Raw genomic sequence first — 19318 nt, 5'->3', positions numbered from 1 at the left:
CTTTCCGCTCTCTCTCTATTTATTTCAGAAAGCCCTTCCCCTCCCCCACTTCCGAAGAAGGGTCTAGGCCCGAAATGTCAGCTTTCCTGCTCCTATGATGCTGCTTGGCCTGCTGTGATCATCCAGTTCTATACCTTGTTATCTCGGATTCTCCAGAATCTGCAGTTCCTACTATCTCTGAAACAATTTTAGACCATAAATAGTCTTTATCAAAGTACAAACATTTATTGTTGATTTTGTTCAATGAAGGATGTTATCGTCTCTTGTTCCATGTATTTCTATCAATGTTCTATTACAATTGGAACTGAGTGTTGGCACAGTTGTATTGTCACTGGATTTGTAATCCAAAGGTCTAGGCCACTGAACTGGGGACATGTCTTCAAATTCACCAACAGCAGAAGCTTGTGGAATTTAAACTCAATTAATAAATCTGGAATTAAACGCTCATCCAATGAATATGCAATCATTGTCTTAGAGACCTCTCTGTTGCAGTGATGGAATCCTTATGACCTTTATCTGGCCTACATGTGACTCAAGATCCACAGCAATGTGGTACACTCTTAAAGGGCCTACCAAACCACTCAGTTGCGTCTCAAAGTATTCTTTCATGTTACCATTGGTTAGGGCCATCATCTGGAGGAGACAAAGGAAGTTAATTAACTTCTCTGGACAGCCAGACTTTGATAAGGACTTCCATAGAACTTCCCAACGGACTGTGTCAAAAGCTTTGGTCATATTGATGAAGGCCATGTAAGGTTGTTAGTGTAATTCCTGGAATTTCTCTTCGAGTTGCCAAGTAGTGTAAATCATGTCCTTTGATCGATGGAAGTCAGACTGGTTTCAGGGATGATTTCCTTCAAGACTGGGAGAAAATGCCTGGTGAGGATTTGAGCAATGATTTTCTGCTGATGGAGAGTAGAGAGATTCCTCATTAGTTCACATTCTCCTTTCTTGAACACAGTGACGATGGCACCATCTCTGAGATCGGCAGGGATTTCATTTTTGTTCCGGATTTTTAGAAAGATTGATGGAAATGATGGGTAAACTCTGAAACTTTGAAAATTCCTGCTGGAGTCATGTCCAATCCTGTGGATTTTCCATTCTTCATGTGTCTAACGGCAACTTCAACATTTGCCACGCTAGGTGGGAGTCCAAGATCACCTTTGAAGAGGAGTTGGGAGATTTCCTCAAACACATCCTCATCAATGATTATATCACAACTTAAGAGTTATTTGAAGTGTTCTGTCTATTGGAGGTTAATGTTTTCTGTGTGTCTCCAAAGGGTTTAATCCTTACTCTGCATCAGTGTTAGGCAAAGGATGTTGGATCTTTATGTTGCCACAGTGGCTCTGAAGAAACTGCCAGTGTTTTGCTTGTCAGCAATGAGTAGTAAACCCTTAGCTTTCTCAATCCACCATTGGTTCTTCATGTAGCTAGGTCTTCTTGGTAACTCTGCCTTTGATGTTTGATAAGATCTGTTTGATGGGAACCTGGAAATTACCATTGACCAGAAACTGAACTGGACCAGCAACAAAAATACTCTGGCTACAAGTCTAAGTCAGGGACTGGCAATTCTGCTTCTGATAACCCACCTCCTGATCCTCAAAGCTTATCCGCCATTTAGAAAGCAGGAGTCATGACTGTAATACTCTCCACTTGCTTTGATGAGTGCAACAACACTCGAAGCTTAACACCATCCAGGGCAAAGTAGCTTACTTAATTGGCACCACATCCACAAATGTTCCCTTCTTCTAACACTGATGCGCAGTAGCAGCAATGTGTACCACCGACAAGTAGCACTGCAGAAATTCACCAAGGCTCATTGGGCAGCATCCTTCAAACCTGGGATGTCTACTGCTGAGAAGGATACATGGGAGCACCGCCACCTGCAAGTTCCCCTCCAAGCCACTCACCATCCCAATGTGGAATGTATTGCTGCTCCTTCATTATCACTGGACTAAATCCTGGAACTTCCTTCTTAACAATACTGTGGGTGCATCTACATCAAATGGACTGTAGCAGTCCAAGAAGACAGCTCACCACTGCCTTCTCAAGGGGAATTAGGGCTTGGCAATAAATGCTTCCAGCCAGCATCACCCACAGGTCTGGAGCCAAACATCTGCCTTAGTAGTGTGTGGCTTTGGCAGGTCACCCCAATACAAACTCTCCAGCTGGCAGGCAGGCTCCTCAATACCTCATATATAAATGTAAATTAAAGTTGTTGCTACAGGTAGCAAATATTTCCTCGTAACGCTGGGCTGATTTTAATTTTTATTGCCAAGTAGAAAACTGGCACTTATTACATAGCAGTACACTTTCTCTTTCCATTCAGAAAAAGAAACATAGAAACTTTGCAAATAGGCCAGTAATAGGCCATTAGGCCATTTGGGCCTGCTATGCTATTCAATATGACCATGACAGATAATCCCACTCAGTACCTGGTTCCCACTTACTCCCCATATCCTTTGATCCCTTTATCCCTAAGACCTGTGTCTAACTCCTTGAAAACAATGTTTTGGCTCCAATCATTTTTAGTGGCAGAGAATTTTATAGGTGCACATTCCCTGGATGAAGAAATTTCTCCTCACCTCAGCACTTCAATGGTTTACTCCATATCCTCAATCTGTGACCCTGGTTCTGAATTCCCCAGTTACTGGGCACATCAATCCTGCATTTACCTTGACTAACCCTGTTGGAATTTTATAGATTTCTAGGAGACTCCACCCCCTGCCCTCATTCTTCCATATGCCTATGAATAGAATCATAACTGATCTAGTTTTTCTTTTATATGCTAGTTCTGCCATCCTAGGAATCAGTCTGGTTAAAAGCCTCCCTCTGTAGCTAGAACATCCTTTCTCAGAAAAGGAGACCCAACAGCACAGAGTACTCTGGATGTGAGGTCTCAGTGTGTGTCATCTGAAACTCCTGCCTAGTGTTAAATGGACTTGACGTATTATAAAAAAACATAGATCTTAGGAGCAGGAGAAGGTCACTTGCCCTCCCAGACTGTTTCACCATTCCATTACATCATGCTACTCTGGTGTGGTCTCAATCCCAATCAGTCTGGCTCCTAGCTTGTACATCAACAATCTATCCAACGGTGCCTTGAATAAATTTAATGATTCAGTTTCCACTACCTTTTTGGAAAGATATTTACACATACTAATAACCTCTCAGAAGAAAAAAAACACACTTCATTTCCATCTTTACAGGTGTGATCTTTTAATCTTAACCTTTTTGTATCCCTTTTCAGGCTTTCTATGTCCTCTTGACAACTTACTTTCCTACCTATCTTAGGTGTTTATCGAAACCACTGATATAGATTGTACCAATATGATGTCCCAGCAATGATCCTTTTGGCATTCAACTAGTTATAGTTGCTAACCTGAAAATGTTCACTTAGATTTACTCACTGTTTCTGTTAATGAACAATATTCTTTTATCCATGCTGTCCTTTTTACCATTTTGTGCAAAAACCTTTATCTGGTAGCTTATCTATTTCAAGTAGACCACATTAATAGGTAATCCCATATCCACGTTGCTTCTTGCTACCTTAAAAAAACTATCATAGACTAATTAAACATGATTTCCCTTTTATGAGGTAATGAGATATTGAAAAGCCAACATTATGAATTGCTACACATACTGTGTAGCCTCCTTAAAAATGGATTCTAGCAACTGCCTTTTGACAGAGGTTAGCTCAACTGGCATATAGTTTCCTGTTTTGTTGTTCCCATTCTTTCTTGGACTTTTCCAGATTCTAAGGAATTTTGGAATATTAGAACCAATGCATCTACTATCTCTGTAGCTATTCTTGTTTAAATCCCTATGATGTAGGTCATCTGGAACTTGTCAGTCTGTAGGTTGAACAGTTTTCCAGGCAGCTTTTCCTTGTTGATGGCGATTGTTGTACATTTCTCTCTTGTTTACCTCTTGATTTTGAAACAGATTTGGAAAATTTTCGAAATCTTCTACAATGAAGACAAACACACAATATCTGTTCAACGCCTCCAATATTACCTTGCTTTCCAAAATTGATTCTCCAGTCTCACTGTCTGGTTGGACAGCGTTAGCTTCTCTTTTCCAATTTAAATATTTGAAGGAGCTCTCACTACTTGTCTTTAGATTTTGAGCTAGCTTTCCTTCATAAAGAACTATCTCCCTCTATTATTCTCTTAGCTATGCTTTGCTGCTTCTTAAAATCTGGTATCGCAGATTTTTGGCAGATTTGTCTTGCATTTATCTCAATATCATGTAATTTTTAAATTCCATATTTCGACAGGGATCCAACAAGTGATCCATCTTGTGATCCACAATGTCGAAAACCCAATTGGGTATGGTAGTTAAAATCTGCCTCACACTGCATGTTTATATATAACAGCGGAAGGCACTAACCTTCCATTATGTAATAATTTTGTCTCCTACTTGTATGTATAAATGTAAGCACAAACAATGTGCCAATATGTTCATGCTTTATTGGATTTTATAAACTAGCTTACATTGCAAAAATAACTATGGAATACTGCTTGCTAAATCATAGCAATTAAATAATCTACAACATAAAACCTTTACTTACTAAATAAAAACATTTGCTGACAAAACTATTAGTGTTCATTGACTACACAATTACCAGTTGCGTAATTGACTGTGTGCATCACCCTAAATCCATGTTATCTATTGGAGACACAGGCATGGGCCTCCTGAGGATAACAAAAAACTGCAGACATGAGTACAATGTAATTTTCTTACCTAATGTGACGGACTGCATGATCACAGCTGAACAGTCAAAGGGAAAAGAAAGATGTGGTCTCTGGATGATATCAAAGTATGCGGACCCATGGGTAGCGAATTTGTGGATAACGAGGATTATATGTAGTGCTAACCCTAAATCTTGAATCCTGAGTGCACTTCTCTGTAGCTAGCTCAATTTGATTAGGTGACATGAAAACATTTCAGCTCAAAGGAGGACAGAAGAAATGTAGAATTCGACTTCAGTTGCAAGTTTAGTTGATAAATCATGAGAAAACAATCATGTCCTATCTAAAAACTGAGAGTCACTTTGTGGAGATACGCAGCATCACAAATATGTAACAAAATATTACATCAACATGTTAACTATCTGAACAGTTTCGAATATTTTGCTATTTATGAACAACAATGGATGATTATTCACTTCTTTCAGTACATTTCTTTTACTTTGTGAGGATATCATTAAGAAAGATTATTGTTGAAACACACAAATTGACCTCTATTCATATGTACAAAGACAGGATTAAAGAAATGGGAATATGCCTTACTTGTAGCACCCTTCACAGCTGATTGCTCCTGTGGTTTCCTTGATAGTTCGTTCAGACACAAAGGCTGGATATTCAGTATCACATGGCTGAAGAACTTGCTTAGGACTCTGTGCTAAAAATATGCAATAACCATAATGTTAACTTTAATTCATTTTGTGAATTTGTTTAACTTCACAGGGTTTGTTAAACTGACTTAAATCTCTAATTACCACTCCCAGCAGATAAAAATGATCAGAAAACATTGAGATAATGACAGATATTAATATGCCAAAACCAATTTAATATGTCCTGTAGTAATTTCTGCATGTTAAAGTATATCGGTGAGAGTAAGGGTTAAAAGATAAAGCTGAAAATGTAGAAAAGTTGAATCTCTGAACGGACAGTGCATTTCCTATGCCATCTTGTGGAAATTTAAAGCAATTTCAGGAATCCTCTGTGACCAATGAAATTCATATGATCTATTTGACAAGTTCTACATTTCAAATTCAAGCTGGATGGCTGTTTTGGGACCAAATTTAGTTTGAAATAATGTTGATAGTTCTCACCTTAATGTCATTATTTCAACATAAAAAGTATTTATATCTTTTTTTTACAGAACTTACAATTACTTAAAAGTTAAATGAGGAAATATCATGGAGGTTGTCTCTTAACTGACATATCACAAACTTCAGAGATAATGGGAACTGCAGATGCTGGAGAATCCAAAATAATAAAATGTGAGGCTGGATGAACACAGCAGGCCAAGCAGCATCTCAGGAGCACAAAAGCTGGTGTTTCGTGCCTAGACCCTTCATCAGAGAGGGGGATGGAGAGAGGGTTCTGGAATAAATAGGGAGAGAGGGGAAGGCGAACCGAAGATGGATAGAGGAGAAGATAGGTGGAGAGGAGAGAATAGGTGGGGAGGTAGGGAGGGGATAGGTCAGTCTGGGGATGACGGACAGGTCAAGGAGGTGGGATGAGGCTAGTAGGTGGGAAATGGAGCTGTGGCTTGAGGTGGGAGGAGGGGACAGGTGAGAGGAAGAACAGGTTAGGGAGGCGGGTACGAGCTGGGCTGGTTTTGGGATGTGGTGGGGGAAGGGGAGATTTTGAAGCTTGTGAAGTCCACATTGATACCATTGGGCTGCAGGGTTCCCAAGCGGAATATGAGTTGCTGTTCCTGCAACCTTCGGGTGGCATCATTGTGGCACTGCAGGAGGCCCACGATGGACATGTCATCTAAGGAATGGGAGGGGGAGTTAAAATGGTTTGCAACTGGGAGCTGCAGTTGTTTATTGCGAACCGAATGGAGGTGTTCTGCAAAGCGGTCCCCAAGCTTGGTTTCCCCAATGTAGAGGAAGCCACAACGGGTACAGTGGATACAGTATACCACATTGGCAGATGTGCAGGTGAACATCTGCTTGATATGGAAAGTCCTCTTGGGGCCTGGGATGGGGGTGAGAGAGGAGGTGCGGGGGCAACTGTAGACTTCCTGTGGTTGCAGGGGAAGGTGCCGGGTGTGGTGGGGTTGGAGGGGAGTGTGGAGCGGATAAGGGAGTCATGGAGAGAGTGTTCTCTTCAGAAGGCAGACAAGGGTGGGGATGGAAAAATGTCTTGGGTGGTGGGGTCGGATTCCACCCCACCAACCTCCGGATACAACGCATCATCCTCCGACACTTCCACCATCTACACTCCGACCCCACCACCCAAGGCATTTTTCCATCCCCACCCCTGTCTGCTTTCCGGAGAGACCACTCTCTCCATGACTCCCTTGTCCGCTCCACACTCCCCTCCAACCCCACCACACGCAGCATCTTCCCCTGCAACCGCAGGAAGTACTACACTTGCCCCCACATCTCCTCTCTCACCCCCATCCCAGGCTCCAAGATGACTTTCCATATCAAGCAGATGTTCACCTGCACATCTGCCAATGTGGTATACCGTATCCACTGTACCCGTTGTGGCTTCCTCTACATTGGGGAAACCAAGCGGAGGCTTGGGGACCGCTTTGCAGAACACCTCTGCTCGGTTCGCAATAAACAACTGCACCTCCCAGTCGCGAACCATTTTAACTCCCCCTCCCATTCCTTAGACGACATGTCCATCCTGGGCGTTCTGCAGTGCCACAATGATGCCACCTGAAGGTTGCAGGAACAGCAACTCATATTCCGCTTGGGAACCCTGCAGCCCAATGATATCAATGTGGACTTCACAAGCTTCAAAATCTCCCCTTCCACCACTGCATCCCAAAACCAGCCCAGATCCTCCCCTCCCCCCACTGCTTCCCAAAACCAGCCCAGCTCGTCCCCGCCTCCCTAACCTGTTCTTCCTCTCATCTATCCCCTCCTCCCACCTCAAGCCGCACCTCCATTTCCCACCTACTAACTTCATCACGCCTCCTTGACCTGTCCATCCTCCCTGGATTGACCTCTCCCCACGCCACCTCCCCACCTATTCTCTCCTCTCCACTTATCTTCTCCTCTATCCATCTTCGGTCTGCCTCCCCCTCTCTCCCCATTTATTTCAGGACCCTCTCCCCAAACCCCTCTCTGATGAAGTGTCTAGGCCCAAAACATCACCTTTTGTGCTCCTGAGATGCTGCTTGGCCTGCTGTGTTCATCCAGCTTAACACTTTGTTATCACAAACCTCATACAAGTTTCCCTTGCGTGAATCTTCTGTTTTAATGCTTGGGTAAATATTTGTAAGCATAGGCCAATTGCATCTCAGCTGAAAAGATTGTAAATGATTTCAAACGCTAAATAAAAGGAACTTTGTTCAGCAAATCTGGAAGCCTTTGTGATTTCACCATCCATCATATCACAAGACACCATACTGAATCATTTACATCTTTTCTATTCTGCCTGTAGGATAATTTTGCGAAATCTGTACAGTGCAAAATTCAGTACAAATTAACTTGTCTGTTCAACGTTCAGTATCCCAGCAATAATAGCAATTATTGGAGCAATTTTTAACATTTTTGCACAAAAGCATAAGCTTGGCAGTGTTTTTACAAAGGTTGTTCTTATGGCATATGTTGGTATTTTAACCAGCTGCTTGGGAGTTGTGCCAGCATTATACATGAATTGTACTTTAAATGTCATTTGCATTGTTTTCTGGCAAAGAGAACACAATAATTTATGCCTTGGGCCCAGAGGAATTGTGCTGTTAAATGAAAGAATGTTTCTTCAATTTTCTACATCTTCCAAATTTGATAAAGATTACATGCAGCTTTGTTGCTTTCTGCCATAAAAGGGAATGGATTTAGTTTTTTGAACAGGTTGGTGAAATATTATTTATTGCCATTATTCAAACAGTTTTAAAGTTTCCACACACGTTATTATATCCCAACATCAAAAATCTGAGATTTCTATTACAAAATTACCAAATGCAGGCAACACCATCTAATTACAAATCTACCATAACTTCCCGCCATTGACTACTGGCAATGCCTTGCTACAACTGACAGTTCTTGTTCTATCTTCATTTCCCATGTTTGACTCTGTTTCATCAATATTAATACTGTCCAAAATCAGGCCAGTATCAGCAATCTGACAGAACACTTCAAAAACTGTTCATATTTCTGGAATTCATTATCACAAAGACTCTTTAATCTCTTAATCCTGTTACGGTCGTACCATTGTAGCACAGAATTATAAAAGAGAAAATAAGACATTAATAAGACCTCTCAAAAAGAACTCTGAAATATGCTGCATTCCCACTTGAACAATTATAACAAGAAATATAATTCTTTAACATTTTAATCACATTTAAGTCCCAAGATACTGGAAATATACAAGTAAAATGGTTTGGGATGAAAAAAAATTGCAAGATAATTTAATCCATGAAACTGTGTTAAACAAAATGTGTTGACTGCATTACTGAAATCCTGAAGAAGGGCTATAATTGAAATGTTGACTGCTCCTTTCCTCGAGATGCTGCCTGGCTTGCGGTACTCTTCCAGCCTTCTGTTTGTCTACATTTAACTTAGTTGTGTCTTTTGAGTAGATATTGAGATAAAGGCAGAATATGGATTTCAAAATGAAAAAAATTGCTGAATCAAATGTGGAGGGATCAGTCATTCCTTGAGATGAGCTCATTCACAGATTACTGAATGTAATGAGGCCAGACCAGAACCAAAATTGCTATAAGTGTCATCTGTAAAAGAACATTTTGGAATTACCATACAGACAACTTTCCTCGTCTGTACTCAGAAGACTGTCACGTGCCTCCATATTTCAAAGCCCAGAATCGACAGCACATACATTTTACTAAACTGATTGAGACCCATCCACTTAGGATTTCCAACACTGATCTTGTCAAAGTTCTTGGGAGCAGGATGAGGCCTCTTTACTTGCACGTAAATTAAGTGCCTGTGCCAGTGGGATGTCTGCTGGGTGCTTGACTGGTCTCATAACCTAAAATAGGTCCATGCTCTGTTGGGATTAGCTAGGATACAGACCCCTCCCCCCTCCAACCTCGCTGAAACAAATCAAAATAACTTGTTTATCAAGGGATCATACTTTAAAACATATAAGAGGTTTCACTTTTACATTTGTGAAAGCAAGCAGCAAATCAAATAATGACCACCAGCACAGCACCCATGCAATCCCTCCCACACCCACGCTCTAATACTCACATCCCCAGATGGGTTTCATATCCAACTTAGCATGCACTGGTATCCAGTGATCCGTCCAGCTGATATGAGGATGTGAAAATCATCATTCATGGTATTAGGATGTTCCTGGTGGATGGATTTCAGTGGGATACGGGGCCTGGGATTTTTGGCCTTATACACCACTTATTTCCATCTCTACATAATTGCCTTTCTCAGCCTCTCCACTACTGAAACACATCGAGCATTAGGAATTCTCTCCTCTACTGTTGTTCCCTCCTGCACATCTGACTTCTATGGAACAAATGCTGTTGTGGATGTTTCTTGTATGTGTTTGGGATGGTTTATTAGAGCAGTATATTGAAGAAGGCCATTATTTCATAATGCTAGAAGAAACTATGGTGAAGCCAGGGCCAGAGTTATGGTAAAAGATATTAGCATGGCTATAAGGTGATCAAGTCTGGGAACTGAATACTAACAGCTCTTTTACATTTGGGAAGGACAAGCAAAAATGAAAAGGAGTTGGTGTTGCATTGATAGTAAGAGAGGATCTTAGAAATGGAGAACAAAATGGGCAATGTGAGTACAGATAAGAAACAGTAAGGGATAGAAGTTGTTTATAGGCAGCCAAACTATAGTAGTACTGTGAGTTATGAAACCAATCAGGACACTGGAGAAAGCATGGGTAATCCAGCAATCATGGGTAAATTCTATCTACACATAAGAATGAGTAAATCTGATGAGCACCAACATTATTGTGGATAAGTTTCTTCTGTGTGTTTGGGATGGTTTAATAGAGTAGTATTTTGAGGAACTGACTAGAGAACACATCAGGTTTGATCTGGCATTATGTAATGTAACAATGCTAATTCATAATCTTGTTTTAAGAGAACATTTAAGGATGAGCAAACATAATAGGGTAGGAATTTACATTATGTTTGGAAGTGAAATAGTTCAATCTGAAGTCAGGATGTTAAATTGGCTAAAAGAAATTATGAAGCTGTGAGGGACAAAGTGACTAATATAGAATGGGAAAATGCACTTAAAGTTATGATGGTTTACAATGAACAGTCTTTACAGGATTGTTATATGGTTTACAGTAACATACATTTCTTCAAGGCATAAAAATTTAGGTACTCATAGCTAACAATGGAATGAAAGGATTGTATAATATTAAAAGAAATGCCAATAAAGTTGTCAGAAATAGTAGTATTCTGAAAATTGCGAAGATATTAGAAAATAGTAAAGGATGACTGAGATACTGATAAAGACATGAAGAATAGAACCTGAATGTAAAGTAACAGTAACATTTAAAAAATGCCTGTCAAAGCTTATATTATTATATATGGAGGAAACAGCTGCCTAAGACTAATGTGGGATAATTAAAGCAGAGTCAGGAGAATTTATAATGGGGAAATGAGAAATAATAGAGATGGTAAATGATTACTTTGTTTTGGTCTTCACTTGAGTAACATGCAAGGAATTTCCCAGAAGTAGATTTCCAAGGGATGATGGTGAGTGAAAATTTGAACAAAATTAATGGTACTGAATGGTGATGTTGAAACATGATACTTTATGTTTCAGAGTGCTGCAGAAGATATCTGTGGAGACAACAGATGCATTAGTAAACTTCTTCCAAATGTCTACAAATTCTGGAATGCTTCCAGGAAAGTAGCAAATGTCATCTCACAATTTAAGAAAATAGTATAGTGAAATTGAGGAACTGTAGATCTGTTAGCTTTTTATCCATGTCGTAAGGGAATGTTCGAATCTGTTACAAAGAATGCAAAAAATAGATACCTGGATAATAATGATCTGATTGAGCATAATCATCATGAAATTTTGAATGACAAATCTTGTTTGATGAACCTGATGGCAACTTTATGAGGATGTTATTAACAGAGTTAATAAAATGGAGTTGGTGAATTTAGTATAGTTGAATCTATATCACACTACATGTGCATTGTCTCCCACCTTTCCTCCTCTTCCAACCAAAAAAAATGCGGTGTGGAGGGTCAGTAAGGTGAGGATGTTGTTTTCTTTTTTGGCTATTTTCTTTCTCTTTATTTATTTTGGCAATTTAGAGCAGAGAAATGGAAGCTAGGGAAGTTGCATGCTCCTCTTCTAGGATGTGGGACGTAAGGGTCACCAGTAGAGTCCCTGGTGACTTTACCTGCGAGATGTGCATCCAACTCCAGCTCCTCACAGACCACGTTAGGGAACTTGAGTTGGAGCTGGATGAACTCTGGATCATTCAGGAGACTCAGAGGGTGATACAGAGGAGTTATGGGGAAGTAGCCACACCTAAGTTACAGGATAAAGGTAGCTGGGTGACTGTCAGGAGAGGTAAAGGGAATAGGCAGACAGTGCAGGGATCCCCTGTGGTCATTCTCCTCAATAATAAGGATCCACTTTAGATACTTTTGGGGGGGGGAGAGCTACCCCGGGGAAAGACATAGCGGCCAGGTGTCTGGCACTGAGCCTGGCTCTATGGCTCAGAAGGGAATGGGGGAGAATGGGAGAGTGATAGTGACAGGAGATTCAATGGTTAGGGGAACAGACAGGAGATTCTGTGTTTGCGAACAAGATTCCCGGATGGTATGTTGCCTCCCGGGTGCTCGGGTCAGGGAAGTCTAGGATTGAGTCGACAGGGCTCTTAAGGGGGAGAATGAGCAGCCAGAAGTTGTGGTACATATCGGTACCAAAGACATAGCTAGGAAAAGAGATGGGCACCCGAAAAGTAAATATATGGAGCTAGGTTAGAAGCTAAGAGGCAGGACGAGCAAAGTAGTAATCAAAGGATTATTACCAGTGCCACGGGCTAGTGAGGCCAGCAATAGACTGCGACTGCAGCTGAACACATGGTTACAGACTGTGTAGGAGGGAGGGCTTCAAATATGTGGATCATTGAGATAGCTTCTGGGGAAGGTGAGATCTGTACAGGGAAGACGGGTTGCACCTGAACTGGAGGGGCACCAATATCCTGGGTGGGAGGTTTGCTAGAGCTCTTTGGGAGGGTTTAAACTAGTTTGGCAGGGGGATGGGGACTGGAGCTATGGATCAGAGAATGAGTTAGCGGGTGGGCAGGCGCAAACAGCATGCAGAGAGTCTGTGAGGAATAGACAATTAATAGGGCAAAGTTGCAGTCAGTGTGATGGGTTGAGGGGTGTCAGGAATAAGGGTGATGAATTCAGAGCATGGATCAGTATTTGGAGCTTCAATGTTGTGGCCAATACGGAGACTTGCGTATCACAGGGGCAGGAAAGGTTGTTGGATGTTCTGGGGTATAGATGTTTCAAAAGAAATAGAGAGGGAGGTAAAAGAGGTGCATCACACCTGCAGAAAGGGATATTGTCGAGGAGGGTTTGTCTACTGAGTCGGGATGGGTGAAATCAGAAACCAGAAAAGAGTAATCACTTCAATGGGAGTTTTTTTATAGATCCCCCAATAGCAACAGAGGCATCGAGGAAAAGATTGAGAGGCAGATTGGGGAAAGGTGCAGAAGTAACAGGGTTGTTGGCATGGGTGACTTCAACTTCCCTAATATCAATTGGTACCTCCTCAGTGCAAATAGCTTGGATGAAGCAGATTTTATCAGGTGTGTCCAGGAAGAATTCCTGACTCAAATGTTGATAGGCCAACTAGTGGGGAGGCCATATTGGATTTGGTGCTTGGCAACAAACCAGGCCAGTTGTCAGATCTCCTGGTGGCAGAGCATTTCGGTAATAGTGATCTGAACTCCCTGACCTTTACTATAATCATGGAGAGGGATAGGAGCAGACGTTATGGTAAAGCATTTAATTGGGGGAGGGGCAATTACAATGCTATTGGGCAGGAACTGTGGCGTCTAAATCGGGAACAGATGTTCTCAGGGAAATGCACAACAGAAATGTGGAGGTTGTTGAGGGAGGACTTGCTAGGTTTGTCTCACTGAGGCAAGGAGGGGATGGTAAAGTGAAGCAGCCTTGAATGACATCTAGTCAAGAGATAGAAGGAAGCTTACTTAAAGTTGAGGAAGCAACGATCACACAGGGCTCCAGAAGATAACAAGGTAGCCAGGAAGGAACTGAAGAATGGACTTAGGACAGCTAAAAGGGAGCATGAAAGAACCTTGGTGGGTAGGATCAAGAAAAACCCCAAGATGTTCTATGCTTAGGTGAGGAACAAGAGGAAGGCCAAATGAAGGTAGGACCAATCAGGGATAGTGGAGGAAACTTGTGCCTGGAGTTGGAAGAGGTCCTTAACGAATACTTTGCCTCATTATTCACCAGTGAGATGTTCCTGGACATTTGTGAGGACAGCTTGATAAAGACTGATATGCTCGAGCAGGTTGACGTTTGGAAGGAGAATGTGCTAGAAATTTTCAAAACATGAGGATACCTCCCCTGGACCAGACTGGGTATCCCTAAGTGAGGGAAGACATCGCTGTCCCTTCCTCACTGTCCACTGGAGTAGTACCAGATAATTGGAGGGTGGCAAATGTCATTCCCTTATTCAAAACAGGGAATAGTGATAATCCTGGGAATTACAGACCAGTCAGTCTTACCTCTGTAGTGGGCAAATTATTGGAGAGGATTCTGAGAAACAGTAAATATGACTATTTGGAAAAGCACAGTTTGATTAGAAATAGTCAGCATGGCTTTGTGAGGGGCAGGTCATGCCTCACAAGTCTTCTTGAATTCTTTGAGGATGTGACAAAACACATCGATGAGGGTTCAGCAGTAGATGTGGTGTATATGGATTTTAGCAAGGCATTTAATAAGGTTCCCCATGGTAGGCTCATTCAGAAAGTAAGGAGGCATAGGATTCAGGGAAATTTGGCTGTTTGGATACAGAATTGGCTGTCCAATACAAAAAAGACAGTGATATTAGTTGGAACGTATTCAGACTGGAGCTTGGTGACCAGTAGTGTTCCACAGGGATCTGTTCTGGGACCTCTGCTCTTTGTGATTTTAATAAACAACTTGGATGAGGAAGTGGAAGGGTGGGTTAGTAAGTTTGCCGATGACACCAAGGTTGGTGGAGTTGTGGATAGCGTGGTGGGCTTGGGTAGGTCGCAACGGGACATTGACAGGATGCAGAGCTGGGCAATGAAGTGGCAGATGGAAGGTTATGCTGCAGCTCTATAAAATTCTTGTTGGACCACACTTGGAATATTGTGTTCAGTTCTGCAGCTTCTTTATAGGAAAGATGTGTAAGTTTTAGAGAGGGTGCAGAGGAGATTTACCAGAATGCTGCCTGGACTAGAGGGCAGGTCTTATGAGGAAAGGTTGAGGGAGCCAGGGCTTTTTTCATTGGAGCAGAGAAGGATGAGAGGTGACTTGATAGAGGTGTACAAAATGATGAGAGGCATAGATCGAGTGGATAGTCAGAGACTTTTTCCTAGAGTGGAAATGACTATTATGAGGGGGCATAATTTTAAGGTGATTGGAGGAAGGTATACGGGAGATGTCAGAGGTCAGTTCTTTACACAGAGAGTGGTGGGCGTGTGGAATGTGCTGCTGGTGGTGGTAGTAGAGTCAGATACATTAGAGACTTTTAAGAAACTCTTGGATTGGCACATGGATGATACTAAAATGAAGTGTATGCAGGTTAGTTTGATCACAGAGTACGATAATAAGTCGGCACAACATTGTAGGCCGAAGGGTCTGTACTGTGCTGTACTGTTCTATGTTCTATGAATCTTCAGAAGGTTTTTGATAAAATTCCCCTGGCAGGTTGGTTAGCAAGATTAAACACATGAGATAGGAGGTAACGTACTGAATAAGAACCAAAAGGACTGCCAATGCTGGAAATCAGGAACAAAATCAGAAATTGCTGGAAAAGCTCAGCAGATACGGCTCCATATGTGGAGAGAAATCAGAGTTAATGTTTTGGGTCTAGTGACCCTTCCTCAGAACTGTAACATACTGATATGGATTAAGGACTGGCTTACAGACATAAAACAAAGAGTAGGAATAAATGAATCATTCTTACACTGGCAGTCTGAGACTAGTTGGATGCCACAAGGATTAGCGCTTGGGCCCCAGCAGTTCCCATTCTACACCAATGATTTGGATATGGGGACAAAAGATAATATTTCCCAGTTCAGAGATGACATTAAAGTATTTGAAAATGTTTGCTTTGAGGAAAGTACAGCTCTAGGAAATATGGACAGACTCAGTGAGTGGGCAAGGACATGGTAGATGGGCTGGAAAAATGTGAGGTAATCCACTATGGTAGGAGAAACAGATATGCCAAGTTTTTCTGAAATGGTATGTGATTCAAAAGAGGAACCAAGATGATCTTGTCAACAATCCTTAAAACCAATATGTAGGTGAAACAAGCAATTTGGAAGTTGAATGGAATGCTTTATCACAGAGCATTTCTGTGCAGAAGTACTGAAGTCTTACTTCAATTGTATAGAATCTTTGTTAGACTGTATCTGCGTGCAGTTTTGGTCTCCTTACGTTGGGAAGGATTTTATTGCCACAGAGACAGTGCAACAACGTTCACCAGACTTATTTCTGGTTTGGTGGAGTTATTTAGGTGTTGAAGAATGAGAGGTGATCTCTTTGAAACTTACAAAATACTTAAAGAGATAGTCAGGATAGGTGAAGATAGGGTATGTCGAAATATCAGCGGTGTAAAGTGAAATGGGGATAGTGTGAGAAAAGTAGCATTGATATGAATGATCATTTATACACAGATGAAATGATGAAACTGGCTCAAAGGGCTGAACAGCCTTTGCACCTGTGTTCCTAAGTGTGTCAGAATGTTTATAGCTATTCACCCCTAAAAATGCAGCTCATAATTATGAATTAGGACATCATGAATAAGAATGATCTGGTTCATTCTTGGAGTGTTTGAGGACAGATACTAAACAACATGACAAACAGAATACAGTTTGTGGTGTTGGCTGAAGACAATAATCTTGCCTGGACAGCTGTATATCCATCTTGAATAATCTTGGTCTTCCTGGTATTGAGCTGAGCAAAACTGTGATGCATTAGGAAGTAGTAATTAGACAGCAAACATGGGAGCAGTTGTGAAGTATTCAGATAAGGCTCACAATATTTATTATTGTTCATTTAATTTATATAAACTTCATGCAAAATAAAAGTATAGTTGTCTTCCAAAATGTTGGATGATTCCCACTCAGCAATCTATTCTCAGAAGATGGGGAATATTTTAAAACGTGAGCACAAGGCACTCTTGCCCAATGGAAGAGTTAATAATAAGAACAATAAATGCACTGGTGAAAACTGATCCTCAAAAAATGGCTAATCCTAAAAAAAGCACATGATAAATGAAAGATCCAATCAGCTCCAACAATCTGGAAACAATTATAAAATTATATTGCTCATCCTAATATCCATAAATTATATTATTTCATCATTTGTATGACCATTGTCCTCCTGAGTGGAGTGGTATAGCTGATAATCAAGATAGCCTATGGTTTAATATGTGGTTAGAACAGGCCAGAATCATAATTCATATAATTCATTTTCTTGTGAACTTAATTGATTCTTTAGAAACCTAATAATTTTTTAAAGGAATAAAATCTTCAATTCACAAAAACTTAGAGAGTTGGCGGTCTTAAATACCTCAAGGTGATTCAAGTACTTTTAATTCCTTACAGAGTGATATCTGATATTAGCAGGAAGTTAGACTGAAAATGAATAAACTTTGTTTAATGATAACCTAACCAGCAAAAGATACTATTTCTTAGATAATATCGAACTAATGTGTTTTGTCAAAAGAATAAATATAACTCATTTAAGAGTCCATTTTACTTTGGTGAGGGACAAACAATCCAGAAGGATTTACAGGGTTGGGATCTCTAAATCACATAACATTTAGTTTCAAACAATGCAAGATAAGAGGAATGCCCTTGTTCAGCCACAGATACATAAATGGCAAAGAGGCAGTGTTTGAGGAGAAATCATAAACAGCTTTATGAAATAAATGAATAATTATTTAGTTTTAACTACATAACTAAGAAGTTTCAGAAGATAACAACATACATTAATATTATAATGTAATGTTTAAGTAATATGTAGGAGATGTTTGCAACACCACTGCAAATTTTGTATACAAACTTAAAGAAACAAATCAATCGAGTTGAAAAGGGCTTGCAATTGAACCATTCTTTTCTGGAGCGAGAGGCATTCCATCAGATTAGATAGTTCTTGGGGTTTATGATACTGCAACCTTATTCACAGAACAACATTCTAAAGTTGACAGATTGTTAAAACAGCAGGATCTGAATCCACAGGTACCATGCAGTGAGACATACACCAAGTTAAACTACATTTATTATTTGTGAAACTCCTGTTGGAAATCTTTTTGGGAGAGCACATATTTCAGCTGTTATCATTCCCAATGCTGTAATGTGGTGTTTTTCCAGACTTTTGGTGGGAGTTGAATCTGACCCAAATATGTGACAGTTCACCAAAGAATTTCATTACTCGGTTGCATCTCTGTGGTTCTGATCACAGAAATATTATAATCCTGACAGACTTGGCATGGGATAAACCATGAAACTACAGGCCAATCAGTCTAACCTCAATGGGGGGAAAACTACTGGAAGGCATTCTGAGGGACAGAATTAATCTGCACTTGGAGAGGCAGAGATTAAACCAGAACAGTCAGCATAGTTTTGTTAAGGAGATGTCACGTCTGACCAACTTCACTGAATTTGACCAGTTGTATGGGTGAGGTCAATGCATTTGACAGAGCTTATTTAGACTTCAGGAAGACTTTTGAACAAGTGCCACATAGGGACTGACAGCAAAAGTAAGAGTTCTTGGGATTCGAGAAGGTTTGGTTAATTGGATCCAGAATTAGCTGTGTGGCGGGGAGCAGAGGGTAATCGTCAAGGGGTCTTTTTGTGACTGGAAGCCTTTGTCCAGTGGTATTCTGCAGGGACCAGTGTTAGGGCCCTTACCGCTTGTGGTTTATATAACTTATTTACATAAATTAATCTATAAAGTTTAATTAGCAGGTTTGAAAATGATACAGAAATTGTTGGGGTAGAAAATAATGAGGATACAGATGGGCATCAAATGGTCTGATCAGTGGCAAATTGAATTCAATTGTATAAGTGTGAGATAAAATAGTTGGGCAGGACAAACAAGGCAGGAGAATTCATGATGAATGGTAGGTTCCTGGGAAACACTGAGAATCAGAGGGACACACGTTTGTATGTCCAGCTGGATGAACATAGCAGGCCAAGCAGCATCTCAGGAGCACAAAAGCTGACGTTTTGTGCTCCTGAGATGCTGCTTGGCCTGCTGTGTTCATCCAGCTTCACACTTTATTATCTTGGATTCTCCAGCATCTGCAGTTCCCATTATCACTTTGTATGTCCAGCAGTACCTTAAGGTGGCAGGACAGGTAGGTTATGAAGGCATGTGTGATGCTTGCCTTTATAAGCCAATGTATAGAGTT

The 19318-nt window shown here is 40.8% G+C and overlaps 1 protein-coding gene across 6 annotated transcripts in view; it reads right to left on the bottom strand.

Annotated features, from left to right (window-relative positions):
• Positions 1–19318, bottom strand: part of cacna2d3a (calcium channel, voltage-dependent, alpha 2/delta subunit 3a) — an 807750-nt gene that overhangs the window by 57913 nt on the left and 730519 nt on the right. For all 6 annotated transcript variants that reach the window (XM_059649881.1, XM_048547899.1, XM_048547901.2 and 3 more), the window contains one exon: positions 5298–5409. In XM_059649881.1, the coding sequence (XP_059505864.1) occupies positions 5298–5409 (112 nt within the window). The remainder of the gene's footprint in view (positions 1–5297; positions 5410–19318) is intronic.

This window comes from Stegostoma tigrinum, chromosome 11 (genome assembly GCF_030684315.1).
Source record: "Stegostoma tigrinum isolate sSteTig4 chromosome 11, sSteTig4.hap1, whole genome shotgun sequence".
NCBI classification, from domain to species: domain Eukaryota; kingdom Metazoa; phylum Chordata; class Chondrichthyes; order Orectolobiformes; family Stegostomatidae; genus Stegostoma; species Stegostoma tigrinum.
This window is presented reverse-complemented; position numbering and strand designations above follow the sequence as displayed.